Source organism: Vipera berus, assembly GCF_964194415.1.
Source record: "Vipera berus genome assembly, chromosome: 2".
Lineage (NCBI taxonomy): Eukaryota > Metazoa > Chordata > Lepidosauria > Squamata > Viperidae > Vipera > Vipera berus.
In genome coordinates this window covers 28,095,134-28,115,833 of record NC_138203.1, presented here as the reverse complement: position 1 = coordinate 28,115,833, position 20,700 = coordinate 28,095,134, and the positions used below count along the sequence as shown (strand labels likewise).

The following is a 20,700-nucleotide window of genomic DNA, read 5'->3' as shown; positions in this document are numbered from 1 at the left end:
TCATCTACATCGGGGTGTCAAACTGGCGGCCCATGTACCAGATGCGTCATGAGCAGACCATGCCCACCCCGGCTCTGCAAAGGCAAAAACTGTCACAATATGTCACGATGCGTCACGTGACACAATCGAGTTTGACACCCATGATCTACTTACTTGTGTCAGGAGAAAAAAGAGGATTCCCCATCTAATCCCTACGTATTTTCAAGACAGAGCAATTTGGGAGGATTTTTTGCCCTAGTCAACTCATGCAAATGAAGAGAACTCAGGAAGCCAATAGCCTATATTTAGGTTCTTTTTTGTGAGTGGGAATTGATTCTTACTGCTGAATCATATATTTCATTTTTGGCTAACGCATTATAGAGGAAATATTTACCCCACCCTGTGTCCTCCAAATTTATTGGAATTACACTTTCACTATTCATTACCAACATCACAAGTCTGAGTAAGGCTAATTTAGTGGAGAATTAGAGAGAACTCATTTGTATACCAAGCAATATTTCTTCAAGGGGACTTTTACCTGAATTAATCAAAAAGTAATTGGTAATATCTAAGAAGCCATTAGATAATTATATGACTAGCCTTTCATGTTTTTTTCCAGCTGTAGTTTATTATGTTTACAGAGATAAAATCTTAGATTCCTATGCGCTCATGATTTCTTATAAAAAGTGTTTAGTAACAGACAAATGGCTCCTTCAATTTTCAGTTTCAAAATGTATCATGTAGTTTTATGCCTGCAAGTAAAAGCGGAAGCATTTATCTAACTGGACAGACCTTCCGAGTAGATTTACCTTTTTCTGAACCTAGTTTCCTTCCAAGAAATCCAGGAACCTAAACCCAGAAGGTCGGATTGGGACGAAGAAATATGTCTACCTTCTAATGATGAATCACCTGCATTTCTGTAACCGCAAAGTTAAAAATGTAAATCTTACTATGGATTTTTGAATTTTAGAATTAGGCCATGTAGAAGTCATGGATAGACAGGAATTACCTATGCTAAGTTCTAAAAAATGGAAAACTGTAAGGCAGGCTATGTATGCATTGGAGAAGAGGAATGTGTGAAAAGACTACTCACAGGTGTAAAGAAAACCACTTTATCTCCATTACTCAATGATTGCCCTTACATAATTTGTACTGTAAAAGGTAGGCTGGTGACATGTTTTGTACTGTAAGCATTTTTATATCACAACCCTTCAATCCTTACCAACATCTTAATACTTAATTCTGTTTTGAAATGAATTTGTGAGAACTCTAATATTACGTTGTATTAGTACCAAGCAGACACTAGCAACAGCCTCTCCCATTTGCTTTATGTGGTAATGCTATAATCTTAATTCAAAGTTGGCTAGATCTCAGCGAATCAGCTAGAATATTAGGCTAGGATTTATCTTATTAAAATATTGTTTCAAGCTGTAGATAACAACAGTGAGTTTTAAGAATGGTAAGATCAGCTCCTGCTCTGGATTCAATCCAATTTACTGACTGATATTTTTCAGACTAAATTAGGAACAGACCTATTGAAATCAAGGGAAATTAAATTAGTCAAAACTAATGCCAGGCATGCTGTCAAAGGGCAAAATCTAAGATTGAGAGAGAAGAGTTCTACTCAAGGAATATGACTCTCACCCACTTTCTTTAAATCTATAGCCTCTCTCATGTCCCAGATATCTTTTGAAATAAATTATGAAAATGTAGGGATACTAAGGAGGTAAAAATGCCCCCTTTGCTGTTCTGTTACAAGAGACTATTACATCATCACAACAGGTTCACTGGCGCTCATCAGGGTCAGACACAGTAGAGAACATGTGCAATATGCAAGAGCACAAATGAACCACCTCTCTTCAAGCAGCCACCTCTTTTGTACAATTCTTGCAGCTGTTCTCAGTTGACTCCATATGCAAACACATGAAAAAACAAGCAAAAAACTGTCCTATAAGCACTCAAAAATTGTAGCTATTCTAACAATTCAAAGACAAATGTTTCATTAATGGTCTCCTGTGTGCAAAGAATGTCTTTTGAATTCTGACTAACCTCATAGACTACCACTCGTTATGATAAAGTCTGGATTCATCCTAATGTAACATAACCTGTTTATGGAGAAATAGACTTCTGGCCCTAACCCAAACTTTGAAACACTTTTGTGGAACACCATTTTATTTTATACTCGAGCAAAAACATTTCATATCTTTATTCACTGCCTTCTGCTAAATTACAAAAATATAAAGTTCATCTGGAATTACTTTTACTCTAAAAAATAATAATTAATGAAGGACAAGGATTTCTTTTTGGGGGAAAAACCTATTAAAGATGGGATTAATTTGACTCCTTAAAAATAAAAGTATATGTGAAATTGAGCGATCCAGGGCTAGGTAGCCAACCTGTAAGTTTCTAAGTATTAAGACAGCTCAAGCCAAATCTAAGCCTTTGGACGGTTTAATGCTAAATAATATTTCTGGATCAAAATTGAGCTTCATGTAAGAAAGATTGGAACAGAAGAACCTCTGATCATAAAGTTCACCAAGTACAGACGTTATTTTATAGAAGATTAGAATCTCAAATCGCTAAAACATTTATATTTATATACATGACAATTGAAAACCTGTTTTGAAAAGCTGAAGTTAGAGAACAACTGGGCTCACCAGACATTTTAACTAATTTTCAATCCGGATCATTTCATCACATGTGTTTGGGAAGCATGTCACTTAGAAACTCGCATCTAATATTAGAAACCATAACATAGCTAATTCTACCAGACTCATCAACTCAAACTGAGTTAAATATACAAAGATCAGACTTTGTTTTTTTAAAATAATGACATTAAACATAATAAAAATCTTATTTTAATGTTCATTAGGAACTTTATTCCAGGAACACAAGGCAGCTAATCAAGAACATTTTTGCAACTTCTAAGAAGTTTCTGGGCTAAGCTAACCTTGACAAATGAATACAATAATCATTATTGCTGTAGCTTCGGAGCTAGTCACTCAAAAATTTATATAGATAGTATTTCTTCTATGCCATGATCTAGTACAGACATGTCAAACACAAGGCCCGGGGGCCGGATCTGGCCCGCGAAGTGATTTCATGTGGCCCACAAAGCCATCCTGTAAACAGTGAGGGAACGGCCCCCACTGCCTTGGCCCCAGCCCAGGCCAGCCAGAAGCCAATGTACAATTTTGTGGTGGTCATCTATGCTGAAATACATCCAGTCTTAGCTCCACAAGGCCGTCTGGAAACAGTGTGGGACCGGCCCATGCTGTGTCAGCACTGCCCCTTGGGCGCACGCTGGGGAGATATCACCCTTTGTGAGGAATGAAGAAATGCACCATCGCCTGAAAGTGGCCAGGATATGACCCTGCCTACTTTGGGCAGGCTAGGGCCTGGGCAGCGTTGCGCTTCTCTTCAGATTCATGCCACCCGGCTCATCCTCTCGGCACTGTCAGGAAAGTGCCCCACTGCCTGCCAAAACCGGGCAGGCTGGGGGCTGGGCAGCATTGTGAAGGTAACATCGACTCATGCTGCTCATGGCATCCCCTCCCCCAGAGCCCACCAAGCTGGATATGTGAAGTAGGCGAGGGCCAAGTGCTGGTCACTTCCAGGCGATGGTGCATTTCTTCATTCCTCACGAAGGATGACACTTCCCCAGCTGCATTTCTTGCCTATTTTTCTCCCTCCCTCATCTCAAATATTTTCCTACCACTCTGTTCTAGGAAGGAAGGAAGGAAGGAAGGAAGGAAGGAAGGAAGGAAGGAAGGAAGGAAGGAGAGGGAGGGTCTAAGGGAAGTCCTGCCCTGTTGCCCTTTCACCATCCCTTGCCCCCTCCTCCTGGCCTATCCTGGGGGGTCTCCGATCCTATTGCTAAGGAAGCTTTGGATACAAAGCCAGGTCTCCTCACATGGAGAGGGAGTGGGCCTCCCTCTTGACTTTGCCCTCATACCCATCATGAGTAACCTGGCTAAGGAGAGCAAGCACAGCAGCAGCAGCCTTGAGGAGGAGGTAAGTGCACCTGGGCACCACCTTGAGGAAGTGGAGCTGGGCTTAGTGCTGTGGGTGCTTGAGGGCTGGGCTGCGCATTTGACCTCCATGCCACTGTCCAACCCCCCCCAAGGCCTGAGAGGAACAGCGAGGCTCCTCCAGTGGACCATGCCTTGGCACTTGCCCCGGTCCCATCCTCTTCTACCAGAGACCCTCAGATCTGTCCCATTCCTGCCCAGGCCCCCATAGGTACCCTTGACGCGAATGATGTAGAGCTGGCCACGCCCACCCAGTAGGCCACGCCCACCCAGTAGGCCACGCCCACCCGGCCCACCAAGGGCAACTGCAATGCTGATGCGGCCCTCAATGAAATTGAGTTTGACACCCCTGATCTAGTATGTCGTCCTTGATTTACAACCATTCATTTAGCAACAGCACCGAAAAAAGTGACTTATGACCAGTCTTCACAATTACAACCATTTCAGATACCACAGTCATGTGATCAAAATTTGGGCAATTGGCAACCAGCATATGTTTACAATGGTTGCAGAATCCTGGAGTCATGTGATCATCATTTGCAACCTTCCCAGCTGGCTTCCAACAAACAAAGTCAACAAGAGAGGCCAGACTCAGTTAATAACTGAGTGATTTCCTTAACAACTACTATGATTAGCTGAAGAAGTGTGGCAAAAAAGATAGTAAAATCTGGTGCAATTCACTTAACAATCATCTTGTTTAGCAATGGAAAATTGACCCCAAACGTGATAAGTTAAGGACTGTCTGTAAATATTATGTCATATTAATTATATCAGATAAAGTTCATGTAATTATACATTATTTTAAAAGCTATTTTTAATAAAACTATATTAAAAAATAAAATTTCTGACTAAAAAAAACCTTACAGCTGTCCCAGGCTTTTAGACGGATCTTAATAATGTAGACAGAACACGTGATATTTAAATCATTTCCTGAGGACAAAATAATTCCAAATAACGCTGGGCTGGTATAATCCAGAAGGAAAAAGTGAAGCACTCATTTGGAAGTATTGACATTAGTATATATTTGTATTTTCTAAAGTAGAAAACCCATAACTTTATTTTTGCCATAACTGGTTTGGAGACCTTAGCCCTTTATGAAAATGATTTTTTTCCATGAAGATCTATTACTAATGAATATTAAAGGAAAAATCAAGAATCAAATGTCAAAATGTTCTACTCTTGGAAAGGGCACGTAAAAGGAAATGTCTAGCTAAGTTTCCCTCCTTCATATGTAACCAATTGACAACAAGATGTGGTGTTTATGGGGAGACAAGCCATTGCTATATTTCTCTTGTCATCTGCCACTGTCAAATCATACTACATAACATCACTTATTATCTGTTTAGTTGACTGAGAAAGCCATAACTTACTTAATAATGGCCCACAAGGGTTATTCTTCTTACTCAGTATCTTCCTTGTTTATTCAATAGAAAAGTGATCACAGAAGATGCTGCACAAGGAAGATTTAAATGTCTCCCTTCAGGCATCAGTCAGCACATCCAATGCATTCTGGCTTGAACCACAATCAACAAAACACACTTCTAAAGTCACTTAGCTTTAAAGGTAAGGTAAAGGTTCCCCCGCACATGCGTGCTAGTCGTTTCCAACTCTAGGGGCCGGTGCTCATCTCCGTTTCAAAGCCGAAGAGCCAGCGCTTGTCCGAGGACATCTCCGTGGTCATGTGGCCGGCATGACTAGACGCCAAAGGCGCACGGAACGCTGTTACCTTCCCACCGTAGTGGTCCCTATTTTTCTACTTGCATTTTTATGTGCTTTCGAACTGTAGGTTGGCAGAAGCTGGGACGAGTAACAGGTGCTCACTCCGTTACGCGGCACTCAGGATTCGATCTGCCAAACTGCCGACCTTCTGAACGACAAGCTCAGCCTCCTAACCCACTGAGCCACTGTGTCCCTCACTTAGCTTTATATAAGTGCATACAAATGTATACAATTTTATCTACTCTCAATGCTCATAAAGGCCATTAATAAACACATAATACATGCTAAGAAAAGTCAAAATTATGAGGTAGTAGACACACTAGATTGGAAAGAAAGCAATACTGGTGTTGTCTTATTCCTACCACCTTTGAAAATTAAATTTATCTTCCAAATGAAACACAATCTTAAATGCTTTTCAACAATTTTAAAATTATAACTGGAATAATATTTTGGTTACTTTGCTATTAATTTACATATGTATTTCATATATCTACAATCTACAAAATAGACTGCAAACAGTATTTGATCATGCCAATCAAGAAGACCTGCATCAGGGTTTTAATAACCTATGCATGTTTTTTTAACTTGATGTTACTCCACCAACATTGATTAACAGATGATGTCATCAACACAGTCTATGATCATTAAAAATGATGAACACTATTGATCACCCTCATCAGGTAAAGGACTACAAACTGTCCATTCCTGATCTACAATAACTGTCTTATATTTCTTCTTATCATTTCCTTCACAATGCTCTGGGTTTTTTGGGAGGGGTGTCAGAAGTTGTTATATAAACAATGGATTGCTTTCAAATTTTAATTCATATTGGCGATTTCTGCTGATTAAAATAAGAGGAGGTGATTTTTGCTGATTTTCTCCCACACCTTAAAAAGTGCTCAGCGGGACTGTGGAACAACAATAGAAGTAATTCTTCAGAGCTGCAGAAAGAAATGGAAAAAAGAAAGAAGAAAACTGGCTTCCTTGTTACCTGGAGGATCCCAAAAGAAATTATATCCAATTCATTATTAAAGAGGGAAGCACCGGGGGGGAGGGGGAAGGAGGTTATATTTTGAAAAAGTAAAATTTTTCCTTACCAGAAGAAAAATTTATATGGCAATGTGTCTTAGATATTTGTGGTTATCAGGACAAATCATCTTCCCCATCTCCCCTTCAAATTATTAACTAAGACGTATTAATTGTATCTTAGAATTATGGTCTTATATCCTCAGCTGGATGAGTGTGTATATGTGTGTGTATATGTATGTGTATGTGTATATGTATATGTATGTAGGTAGGTAGGTAGGTTCGAATCTCAGAAGGGTATGGCTGACTGATGAGAACAAATGAGTTTGAAATGGCCATATCAGTCTCCCTTTAATTCTTTGTTAGCAATCCAAAAAAATTACACAAATAATGAGTTGTCACAGTTGTGACTACAGCTTGTTGATGGCCTTAGGTTAGGCTGATACAGGCAATAAGATTTGGCCTGTATTTGGGCCTTGTAAATGTCCTGATAAACTCTGGAATTCATTTTCCCATCAATGACAACAATCTGTCCAGGCCCTGAGGCAGCAAAGCAGCCCCAAACCATGATGCTCCCTCCACCATGTTTTACAGTGGGGATGGTTTTGATGTTGGTGTGCTGTGCCTTTTTTTCTCCACACATAGTGTTGTGTGTTTTTCCCAAACAACTCAATTTTGGTTTCATCTGTCCACAGTATATTTTGCCAGTAGTGCTGTGGAACATCCAGGTACTCTTTTGCAAACTTCAAATGTGCTGCAATATTTTTTTTGGACAGCAATGGCTTCCTCCATGGTGTCCTCCCATGTACTCCATTCTTGTTTAATGTTTTCCTTATTGTAGATGTGTCAACAAAAATGTTAGCATGTGCCAGAGATTTCTGTAGGTCTTTAGCTGACACTCTAGGATTCTTCTTTACCTCATTAAGCATTATGCGCTGTGCTCTTGCAGTCATTTTTACAGGACGACCATGCCTAGGGAGAGTAGCAACAGTGCTAAACTTTCTCCATTTGTAGACAGTCTGTCTTACCGTGGACACATGAACATCAAGGCTTTTGGAGATACTTTTGTAACCCTTTCCAGCTTCATGCAAGTCAACAATTCTTGATCGTAGGTCTTCTGAGAGCTCTTTTCTGCGAGGCATGGTTCACATCAGACAGTGCTTCTTGAGACCAGTAAACCCAAAACAGGTGTGTGTTTATAAAGGGCAGGACAGCTGTCAGCAACACATCCAATATCATCACACTGATTGGAGTCAAGGTTGGCTCACTCCTGGCTCCACAATTAGCTCTTGGAGAAGTCATTAGGCTAGGGGTTCACATACTTTTTCCACCCTGCACTGTGAATGTTTCCATCTTATGTTCAATTAAAACATGACAACAGCTAATGTTTGTGTAGTATTATTTTAAGCAGACTGTGTTTTTCTATTGTTGTGACTTACATGACGTTTAGAGCGCATTTTATGGCCAATTCATGCAAAACTCCATGTAATCCCAAAGGGTTCACATACTTTTTCTTGCAACTGTATATATATGTAAAAAAAAATTTGGCTTGCTAACAAGCCAAAAAAAAAATTTACACAAATATGAGCTGCCACTGCTGTGGCTACTGCCTGTAGATGGCCTTGGGCTAGGCTGAAACAGGAAATAAGATTTGTCCCATGTCTAGGACTAAGGAAGTGTATTCTGAATGCTTAACAAACATTTAACATATATATATATATATATATATATATATATATTATTTATTTAGTTGCATTTATATACCGCCCTATTCCCTGAGGACTCAGGGCGGTTTACAGGGAATTAAAAATCCACCATACAAAAGTTAAAAAACCAATTAAAAAATATTAAATTACCCTGTATACATTAAAACCCGAATTAAAAATTTCTCCTCAGCCTGGGCCTGAGAGCTCAAAGAGCCAGGTCTTCAGGCCCCGGCGGAATGATCGGAGGTCGGGGGCAGTCCTCAGCTCCACCGGCAGCTGGTTCCAGAGGGCAGGCGCTCCCACAGAGAAGGCCCTATCCCTGGGTGTCACCCGCCGGCAATCTCTCACCGGCGGCACCCTGAGCAGACCCTCCCTGTGGGAGCGCACTGGGCGAAGGGCGTTTGATGCCGGCAGCAGGTGTTCCCTCAAATAGCCCGGACCCAGGCCATGTAGGGCTTTATAGGTAATAACCAGCACCTTGAATTTCACCCGGAGGGCAACCGGAAGCCAATGCAGCTCGCGGAGTAGAGGTGTTACATGGGAGTATCGGGAAACCCCCATTACAACTCGCGCGGCCGCATTCTGCACCAGTTGAAGCCTCCGAGTGGTCTTCAAGGGCAGCCCCATGTAGAGAGCGTTACAGTAGTCCAAACGGGAGGTCACAAGCGCATGAGTAACTGTGCGTAGGGCGTCTCGGTCCAGATAGGGACGCAACTGGCGCACCAGGCGAACCTGTGCAAAAGCCCCCCTGGTCACGGCTCCTATGTGATCTTCAAAATTGAGCCGTGAATCCAGGAGGACGCCCAGGTTGCGAGCCCTATCAACGGGGGGTAACACCTCACCCCCCATCGTTAGAGGTGGAATAACTTGGTTAACCCGAGATGCCGATATGCACAGCCACTCAGTCTTGGCGGGATTGAGACAGAGCCTGTTTCTCCCCATCCAGACCTGAACCGCCTCCAGGCACCGGGACATCACGGAGAGGGCATCGCTGGGTTGGTTCGGGGTGGAAAGAAAAAGTTGGGTATCATCAGCGTACTGGTGATACCCCACCCCGAAACCACGAATGATCTCGCCCAGCGGCTTCATATAGATGTTGAACAGGAGAGGTGAGAGGACCGACCCCTGAGGAACTCCACAAATGAGAGACCTCGGGGTGGATCTCTGCCCTCCTGTCAACACCGACTGCGAGCGGCCCTGGAGGTAGGAGGAGAACCACCGTAAAACGGTGCCTCCCACTCCCAACCCCCTGAGACGCCGCAGCAGGATACCATGGTCGATGGTATCGAAAGCCGCTGAGAGATCTAATAGGACCAGGACAGAGGAGCAACCCCTGTCCCTAGCCCTCCAGAGATCATTCACCAGCGCGACCAATGCCGTCTCCGTGCTGTATATATATATGTAGGTCTAGAGTCTCGGGTTTCTTCCCGCGTTCCTTTCATCTTCAGAAAGTTGTGGCGACGTTTCGACGAAATCCCTTCCGTCATCATCAGGCCGGAGTGTTCCTCCTGCTGCTTTCAATGAAAGCAGCAGGAGGAACACTCCGGCCTGATGATGACGGATGGGATTTCGTCGAAACGTCGCCACAACTTTCTGAAGATGAAAGGAACGCGGGAAGAAACCCAAGACTCTAGACCTACACATACAGACACCCGTGAGAATCTACGAAAACATACATATATATATATATATATATATATATATATATATATATATATATATATATATATATATATATATATATATATATATATATATATATCAGATGGAATCAGCATATCTACAGAAGAAAAATAATCTGTAAAACTTCCTTACATTTAAACTGAACTGCTACTATTTAACTACTCATATCTCAAGTTTTGCTATTATTATCTAGAAATAAATCGCTGTTTACAAGCTTTAGTTTTAATCATACGGGAAATTACCAAAATTACCTTCTACCAATCATTGTGATTATTCAGGAGGCAAAATGTAAGAGAGAAAAGTGGGGGAAAAAATCCATTCCTTGGATACTTAGGTTGTTTCTCAAAGCCTGGAATCTATCCAAACCTGCCTAAAGGACAAGCTCATTTTACCCTTTGAGCCTGAAACTATGAAATTTTGTCAGCTGTTCTCAAGTAAACAGCTGACTACTTTAACAGAAAATCTTTTTCATGCTGACTCAAGTGGGAAACACATTTTGCTCAAAAAACAGCACTGTTATCAAGTGCAGAAGAGCAACAATTTAAAAGTGTTCAATAAAATGATTCAGACCTGAAATTAACTGCAGCCCAGCAGCAAGCAAAAATTCCTACAGTTAAAGAGTTAGAAAAGTGGGGTGGTGGGAGAGGGGAATTCAAACATTTAGAAAATATAATACAGCCATCAGACATGTAGTTGATATTTAATATATCTGAGAATCTAGATGTTAAATAAGTATCAGTGAACTTGCATTAGAGACATTTTCCCTGCCAGCCAACATCCTGAGTAGACAAGCTATTTGCATAATTATTTAAAAAGCTGAAGCTCAATCCAGAGGCCAGTCAGGTATCTGGCACTTCCTATGCCAGATGATCTTCATCACTAGCTTAACTGCCACTATTTAATCTAGTCCAGTGTTTCTCAATCTCAGCGGGTTTAAGATATGTGGACTTCAGCTCCGAGAATTCCTCAGCCAGCATGGCTTGAATTCTGGAAGTTGAAGTCCATACAACATAAACGGTGAAGTTGAGAAAGACTGCTCTTGCCTATATGAAGTGTCCTGTGTTCACATAAGAATTTCTTATTATCACTTTGTCTTATTAGGATTTGAAATACAATTAAATTCTATTTTAATATTAGACACTATATTTAATAGCTCTTGAATGTAAAGTTTATTCTATTTTTACCTGGCTAGATATTAACATGATTATTTTCATAGTTTTTTTTATTTCTTCACAGAAGATATAAATACATCTAGCTTTACACCATGAGCTATGTAGTGCCACCAGGTTTCATAAATGGATATAAACGAAGTAAACAGGGTTACTTTGATGGTTGAAAGCTCAAAGTTGCTTGACTCCAAATGCAGACATCTAGTTTTTAAAAATATTTTTTAAAAAAATTCCCTTCAAACATACTATATTTTTTACAAGTTTTCTATTTGTTACTCTAATCATCTTGATTTAGCAAAAGTAAAATATTTTAAAAAAATAAAAATGATTTCAGTTTACAAAATAACATTACCAGTGAGGATAGGAATGGTCACACAGCAAATTTAACATATTCATATATTCTCATTTCTCATGTGCTTAACACCTTTCCATTCAGATCAATGGGACTTCAAAGTACACAACTTGGCTGGACCGCTCTAATTTCTAAATTACATTATTCCATGTAATGATTTTCTACTCAGAAATACATCCCGTAAGATTTAGAGGTATTACAGCTTAATACATAATGCAGGGCTCAACTGTTCTAATAATAAATCATGTTCCAGTTACTTAGCCACTATATAGAAGTATTCTAAACATTTCAAGATGGTAACCATGATCATATATAGTTCAAGTTCTGTACTATGTTTTAAGAATTTCCTGTGGAATACAGATGCTAAAATATTTAGATGTTGCTGTTGTTAGTTGCGAAGTCATGTCCAACCCATCATGACCCCATGGACAACGTTCCTCCAGGCCTTCCTGTCCTCTACCATCTTCTGGAGTCCATTTAGGCTCACGCCTACTGCTTCAGTGACTCCATCCAGCTACCTCATTCTCTGTTGTCCCCTTAGATTAGATGTTCTAATCTTTAATCTAATATCTACAAATGCATAATTTAATAAAGCAATTATTGCACAATGTTATCTAAACTAGACAACCAGTTTTGTCTGCAATAACTGGTTTTGCCTTGTCTCCTCCTCCTCCTCCCTCTTGGTCAATCTGCTGGACTTTAACCTTGGATCTTACCTTGGGGCTGTAGAGGAAACAGCCAATGAAGGCACAGACTACTGGTCCTGCTCAGCAGCCATGAGTAATCTGGACCTACTGTAAGAGAATCTGAGTGCTCTACCTAGCCGGTACCTCACCAATCCCTGGTTTCAAATCCACAGTCTAACTGCCCACACATGAAAGTTTATTAACACGCTCTGTTACTGAAATATTTAGGATTTTAATAATATATTATGGAATTTATTTCTTTAAATAACTTATAGACTGCCCCAATCTCTCATGGCTCTCGGCATCTTAAAATATAGCAATTAAAACAGAAGATTAAAAATAAAGAAACCACATCACTCAAAACACAGAAAAAAAGGCAAGAATCATTCATAAGATCAAAATACCTCACAAGGGTCCCATCATCCTATTTTTCCACAAGAAACTAAAGACTTGGCTTTGCCAGCTGGCCAGGAGATCAAATGGGGGACTTCTACACTGGAGGTGGCCACTAGACTGGTGACAAACTCCACATCCCCCACCCCTTGGTCTCTTCTCTCCACCTACCCATCTTTCTGGTTATCATACTGTTGTATTATTCTCATTGTGTTTCTTTATCATTGTTAATTTTATTGTTCCATTATTTTTTTACTTCTCTTCTGTTTGCACTCCTTTTCTTCCTTATTATTGTAAGCCACCTAGAGTAGCCCCAAGATGAGAGAGGCTGCAAATAAAAATAAATTTAGCGAATAAATAAATCATCCACTCTCATACAGGGCGTAGGGTAGAGACAAGTTTAAAGGGCTTATTTAAATAGGGCCAAAAATTACTAGCATGTTAAAATTAGCAAGGACCTTATGCCTAAAAATCCAAACATTTCCTAGTTTCAGGCTTCATGGAATAAGAGAACCCTTGGAATTTATGCCTAATGATTCGCCTCCCTTCAACCTGACCTTCCATTTCCGCTGAGTCTTCCATGAATTTCTTTATTATCATCAATGGATCTGACACCAATTAACAATAAAAGAGGAACTTATAAAAACAGACAAGCTGCTAAAACAAGACAAGAGGTAAATCACCTAGATTTCCAACATGTTAATTTTTTAAATGAGCTTCCAGCATATCTGATCAGCTAAGTCCAGAAGGGAGAATTTAAATTTATTGACAAGTTCTACAGCATTGTTCCAATTAATGTCAGACTTCTTCAGCCACTGCCCAAACACAATTTCCAGCTATTTCAAAGACTGCTACACACTTGCAACAAGGTCTTTTATTTATTTATATTTATATTATTTATATTTATATTTATATAAATAAAATTCTTGGTTGTTTTTTTTAAAGGCCCAATTTAGTTAGAGACCTTAACAGGAGTTGAGAGTTAGGAACCTTAACAGGCAGGAATTGGAGACACAGTAAATGGGTTGTTATAAAGCAATAAAGTACTATTGGGCTCATCTTTAAAAAAACAAACCTACAGATGAGACTAGAAAAGTATTTCAGTAGGGATATAAAATTCTTACAAAGATTTTTAAAAATTATACATTGTTTTTTCTATGGAAAAACATGTAAATCATGCTTCACACACTACAGTGATTATTTTCACAGAAGAGATTAAAATAAAATCAGATACGCTGCATTATGGTTTATCAGCTGTGTGAACCAGAACAATGGCACAACCATATCCTCCAGCCAGTCTTTGTATTGTCTTTCAAAAAACAGTGATATTAAAATATAGCAACTAGAGAAGACAATCTGATTATTTATATGCCATCTGCATTTAGTACTAAAATTCAGCTGGCTTTGGAATGCCTAGGTACAATCTATCAGATGGCTTTGATGAAAAAAAAATCAAACAAATACACCCACTTTTGTACTTATAAGTATACACAATGTACAGGTGTTGTACTGCATGAACACCCGATAGGCTTTTTGGCATCAAAACTGGATTAACTAGGTGAAATTCTAACCTGCTTACCCTCTAGAAGTATTTTAAGTTGTGCAATATAAAATGTTTTAGCTATTTTTGTTTTACTACTGACTTCACACATGCTTAGGGGGTGTGGGTTATACACACCATAGTTAGTGCCAAAATGTGCAAAATTTAACACAGAGTCATCAAGTATGCAGATTTAAAATTTTCCCTAGAAATGAGGTAATAATCAAGTAAATCTAACTTCATTTCAAAAGCCATTTGATTTCTAATATCCCAACACATTACTTTTTTTTATTTTTTATATGAACTGGAAGTGGACAGAAAACAGGTACTGCTAAAAAAAACAACCTTCAAATTTCTGTATATAGAAGTTACAGAGACAGACTACATTTAAAAAGGTAACCTTTAGAAACATATTAATGGACAGAAGTATTGACTCATAAAAAATAACTATAAACTAATTTTCAAAGTTAACTATGCAATAATTATGTAAATATGCTCTGATTGGAAACAGAATTTAATAATAATAATAATAATAATAACAACAACAACAACAATGTTGGAAGGGACCTTGGAGGTCATCTAGTCCAACCCCCTGCTCAGGCAGGAAACCCTATACCATTTCAGACAAATGGCTCTCCAGTCTCTTCTTAAAAACGTCCAGTGTCGGAGCATTCAGAGTTTCTGGAGGCAGGTTGTTCCACCTTTCTCAGGCCTAAAGTCATAAGAAGATTAACCATGCCAACATTTTAGAAAACAAATCGTTTATTAGTTCCTGACCTAGGGGTGTTGGAATCTTATACAAAGAACCTCTTGGAGAATAAGAAGTCCTCATGAATGAGAAGAGGCAGGAAAAAATCTGCAACAGAACTTGCTCAAGCTATAGTTTTATCCACACTTCCTTGTTACAATTTTTTTCTCCAAAATATGCCAAGCTCCTTTAAATTTCATAGCATCAGCTATGAAGCAATTATTACACATGTGTACAAATGAAACTACAACTGGAATTATCACATATCAATCTACAGCTCTGCTGGCATGATTTATTCATCTCAAATATATCATGCCAACTAGCAAAGACAGATGCTGATATCTGAAAGAGCAATCAGAAAACTAAATTATCTACTTAAACAAACCAAGCTATAGACACAGCTGAATGAAAATTCCTAATAAATATGTAGTACATTATTAGAACTACCAAACTTTAAAATCCAAAATCGGATGTTTAGATGCTCCAAATTCCATCAATGTAGTTAAGGCTTTTATGTCCAGGTTACTTCATTAATAATTTTCAATTATTTTTATTGACTGAAAACATCAGCAAGGAGAAAAGTGTATCTCTAGACAAAGGGTTGAGCTTCAAAAGGAACTATATCTTTTTGTAAGCTTTTTTTTAATGTGACTGTAAGGCTTCTCGTTACAAAGAATGCCATGCAATTGCTTATCTACTGTAAACATAAGAAAATGCTTATTCTTAGTAGCCTTGCAAATTAGAGTGCAAATCTTGCTATCTTAAAAGTAGCAAAATCTGGGGTTGCTAAATTGTTTTGCAGATCAAATCCAGCCAGTGACAAAGCCAGATTAATCTCTTATTAAAAATAATAAAAATATGTAGATTTCCAATAAACATACCATATGTATTATGTTCCCATTTCTTTCATTCTAAACATTAACACTATAGTTAAAAAATAATTCCCATAGATTTTACGCAAATATATAATATGCAACTATGGCTATACAATAGAAGTATTTAGTAATAGCTGTGATATGCTCTCTATGCACTAGATTCAAGGAACTAAAGAACTAAGAATGTACACACACACACACAAACAAATCGGCATATAACCTTGACCGCAGTTTGACAAACATATCTTTTATTTTAAAAATTCTAGCTATGGAACTTTAGACAACAATAATATGGAAGCATAGGATATTTCATATGAGGCATAATTCTAGCCTATTAAAACATTTTAAAACCTGTTCCATGTGCTTATTTATAATGTAGGTTTTTAGCAATAAGATTGACTATAGGACTATATATTAATGTTTTTCATAGCAGAGGTGTCATATAAACTCTCATTTAAAACAATTCCAAATAATATTTATTTTGATTAGGGAAAGGGCCTTAGTTCAGTGACAGAGTTCCTACCTAGCACTAGAAAAGTTCTAGGTTTAATACTTAGAATTTGCAGGCAGGTTGTAGAAAGAGTCTAGGCTGTGCTGACAATACTAAGTTGTAAGAGGCAACAATCCGAACTTCCTATATTGTGTTTTTGTTAAATTTCAGATAACAAAACTGAATGACTAACACAAAGTATTAGTCACTATTGTTAAATTCTTTAACACTGAAGACATATTAACCAGCACTATAAATGTTTACATAGAAATTATGCCAATCTGCAGAACAGTATTTTAACAGGTTACTATGCCAACAGATGACCCTGGTGGATTGGTCATACACTGTACACATTTGAACAATATGACAGGAGAATGGTTTTTTTATACAGACATTTTATTAATCAAAGGGCTGTGTTAAAGCAGCTTCAAAGGCAGCTTCCCATTAATCTAAACAAGAATAATTATTTAAACCAATTTAAAAGATAACATCTAAAATGATAATAGTATTCAGCATCTTAAGGAAAAGGACCATTTATAAAAGTCTGCTAAACTTTTTCATTTATTTTGCTTGTCTTATATAAAACTTTTTTTACCAATCCTACTAAGCCCAGCGTTTACTGCAGGGAATTTTTTACTGTATGTTGTTCCTGTTAGCTCTCAGAGCCCTTGGGAATGAACAGCATGCAAATACAGTAATGCATATTCATGATTTGGGAAACCTCCGGATTTGTTATATTTTTTCTCACCACACCCATATAAAGTCACATTTTAAATAATGCTGTAAAAGGCAAAGTTTCCATTACTAACCTGGAGGTTTTCCAAACAGATCATGTAAAGAAGAAAATGAAAGTACATTTTTAGCATGAAGTATTTACTAGATGTTCCAAAAGCAGCAGTGGGCACAAGTTGTATTAATGCATATGGCCTTGCATTGGCCTTTGACAACATCATTCAAGACCCTTTCTCTTCTCCTGTTGATGTTTCACAAGGGTTCCCCCTCCTCTTTTCACGATTTCTTAATGAGGCCTCTTCTAAATGCTGAAAGCAAGCAAAGCTAAGCCCATGCTGGGTGTCTGTCTCTCAGAGAAGATTGCATCTTTTATTTATCACCTCTTGGCTTTATTTTCACAGTGAATTCCAAGCTTAAATGTAATCAGCCAAGAAACCCTCACTACATACACTACTGTCATTTCTCATCCTTTACAAGTGGAATCAAGGGGGGGGAGGGGAGAGCGGGGGAACTCTCAGAAAGACCAGCCAAACCAGAAGAGGCTCTGTTCTAGTGGTGGCACCACAAATGGAGAGGTGCCTCCAACTTCTGCTAGAGGGATAGAAACAGAAGTCTTGAGGAATGTTAATTAGAACTTAGAGGAGTGCCCAAAGCTAAACCATTTGCAGTAAAAGCAGAAAGGCAATATGGGGAGAATGTGGTCTGCCTCACAATTCAACAATTCCATTTTGACTCAGGCTGGCCTTAACCTTTTAGCTTGCATACAGATATAAATCCCATAGTAACACAGCTGGCAATTTTAACTGAAATAGTCACGTTTTTAAATACCAAGAAAACACAGATCTACGTAGTGGAGGGTTAGAAAGTGGGGGAGAATAAACCCACAAAACTCATAGATCGCATTTACATTCCCAACAGAGGAAGCTGAGCAAATCTGCACAGAGGACAAATAGAGTTGTGCAGCTTTAACATCTCCAGATTGCCTTCCCCATTGTCAGCTCCTTGCTATTTTGCAGACAGTGAAAAGCAATGAAAGAAGCTCTTTTGTTTGGCTTCTCCTTTTCATGGAGAAAAAAAAAAGTCTCTCTGAAAAAGACACAAACATGAAAATGAAGGATGGTAGCTTCTTCAAGGGGGAATTTCCAAAAAGCCATCACAGATGTACTGCCAAAATATAACTCTCTTGAAAAATCAACAAAAAAGGCTGAGCACCACAGAGAGCCTCGCCTTGCCCTGAGCAGGAAGTTTTTAAAAGGGAACCATCTGTCCATTTTGTCCTTCAAGCAGAGGCAAAGGGAAGTCATCCTACAGACTTAGCACCCCCTTAACTGGAAGAAGTAACCACTCCCCACCTTCACCTCCTTGAAGGACAGAAATAGGATGGAAATCCACCTACAAAGCTCCATGACTGAAAGAAAGCAAGAGTTAAAGAGGAATGGGAAGAACAGTCCATGTACTGCGGAGAAAGTACAGTATTAGTTCAGGAAGAAATCAGCAGTCTCCCCTGCTCTGCAGCAAGGTAGAATGAGAGATAAAGAAACCAACTACATCCTCTATCTATTTGGCAGCACTTGAGGCAGGCTTTGCCTTCCTGCACAACAGTTCCTCCTTGGCAGCCCATTTTCCCCGCCCCTGCATAGCATCGCAGACAGACCTTCCTTGTTTCATCAGCATTCTGACAGCTTTATGACCCAATGACCTACCCTCACTGCCATCGATAACAAAAACCTGGAGATGCAGGCTGGACACAAAAGCACTCTAGGACTCTGTGCCAAACCAAGACTAGATGTTATTTCCTTCTCAAGTGCTGCTGTCCTAGAAATGTCTTTGTTTAAAGGCTCACAGTCTCCCTTGGCAAATCCCAAAGATACTCTTCCCCTCTCTCCCTTCCTCCATCTCTCCCTGCCAAGCTTCCCAGAGGATTTCTCTTGCTGATTCATTGCCATTCATACTCCCGGATATTTGGGAGAGGAAAATGAGGAGAATAAAGAGAAAAATAAAAGTAACAGTTATGGATTTTGTACGGATGGGTGATTTTGTATAGGATAAAAGATGGGAAATGTGAGGTTCTGGAAGGTGTTGGGACAGCAAAAATAAGCTACTGGCAGAACGTTCTAGGATTAGTAATGTCTTTTTAACAAATATATAAAGGAATCCCAAGAAATATGAGGGCGGTTGCTTGACTGGGTGCAAGAGACAAATTGGAATTAGGAGAAGCCTCAAGACAGGAGATTTAAAAGAGAAGCTACCGGGAAGGGGAGGGCGGGTGTGGGGAGAAGGAAGGTGCCCGGGCAGTCTGCATTCTTAGGGAACTGACGGGGGGGGGATGAGAATAAAGAAAACTTAAGAGAAAAAAAGGTTCGGGGGGGGCTGTGTTTCGGGCGGCTGGAGCAAGAGGACGGCGCCCGAGCGTACAGGTGAATGAGGCAAGAGAGTCAGCTTGAAGAATGCGTGCGGGAGGGAGGACTCCGACGAGACCGTGACCCGAAGCAAAGACCGTGGGACGGGAAGCAAAGCCGGGCGGGGGGAGCGAAACGATGGCATCACCCTCCCGCCGCCGCCGCCGCTTCCACCCACCGAAGCCCGAATGACTCACCGACTTGCAGAACGTTGTCGACGCAGCCGCCCTCAAGCAAAGCAATGCCCCTGCGGAAGGGCAGGCGGTTCTCGTCGGCAGCGGGGTCTGTCCCGCCGCCGCCGCCGGGCGCGGCGTTGTTGGTCCCCCCGCTTCCGCCGCTGTTGTTGGAGACGGCGCTGGCGAGAGAGGCGCCACCGCCGGCGGTACCCGTGGAAGCCACGGAGGCGGCACCCCCGCCCGAGGAAGCGGCTGAAACGCTGCTGGCGGAGGAATCCTCGGCGGCGGCGCCGGTGTTGAAGGAAGAATACATGCAGATCTCTCTCTCGCTGCGTGGGAAGGACCAGTACACGATGCGGCGCTGCACGGGCTCCGGGATGCGCTCGAACCGTTCCTCCACCCGTTGGAAGGGCCACTTCTCCGCTACCCGCCGCGCCGCGATGTCCAGCAGGGACTCCGGGCTCTGCGTCTTGCCCAATGGAAGCACTCCGAAGGCGGCATAAGCCGCGGCGAGGGCAGAGGGGAAAGCGACGGCGGCGGAGGAAGCGGCAGCGGCGGCCGACGAGGGTCCCGCGACGCAAAGTGCCCCGCCGCCGCCGAGGCCGACATCCACGCCGCCGCCGCTGCCGCCGCCGCCCGCCCGCTGCCCCGGCCTGCAACCAGCACCATACCCAGGTCTGCAGCAAAGGCGCTTGGCGGGGATAGGGAGCTGTCCGCGCTCCGCCATGATCGCGCCGCTTCTAAGCAGACAGCGGAAGTGGTTTTACTCTATAAACGGCACCAGGAAGGCAGCGAGAGACAGCCGGAGCGGCAGGTCCCGCCTACCAGAGCTATATACGGGCAAAAGGGGAGGGACCCTTCCGCCTGGCCCACAAAAGGAGAGGAGGAGCAAGGGGCGGGCATATGCAAAAATTAGCGGCCACAAACATAAATAGAACGCGCCCTGCGGCCGTGTGCTCGCCGCGTCAGCCGTGACGGGTTGGCGGCGGCTGTGTT

At 40.8% G+C, this 20,700-nt stretch overlaps 1 protein-coding gene across 1 annotated transcript in view; it reads right to left on the bottom strand.

The window, feature by feature from the left end:
• ZSWIM6 (zinc finger SWIM-type containing 6) overlaps window positions 1-20,446 on the bottom strand; it is a 127,927-nt gene extending 107,481 nt beyond the window's left edge. Inside the window, exon 1 of the mRNA XM_081317834.1 lies at window positions 19,726-20,446. Coding sequence (XP_081173960.1) covers window positions 19,726-20,431 — 706 coding nt within the window. The 5' untranslated portion in view covers window positions 20,432-20,446. The remainder of the gene's footprint in view (window positions 1-19,725) is intronic.
• Between the last annotated feature and the right edge of the window lie 254 nt (window positions 20,447-20,700).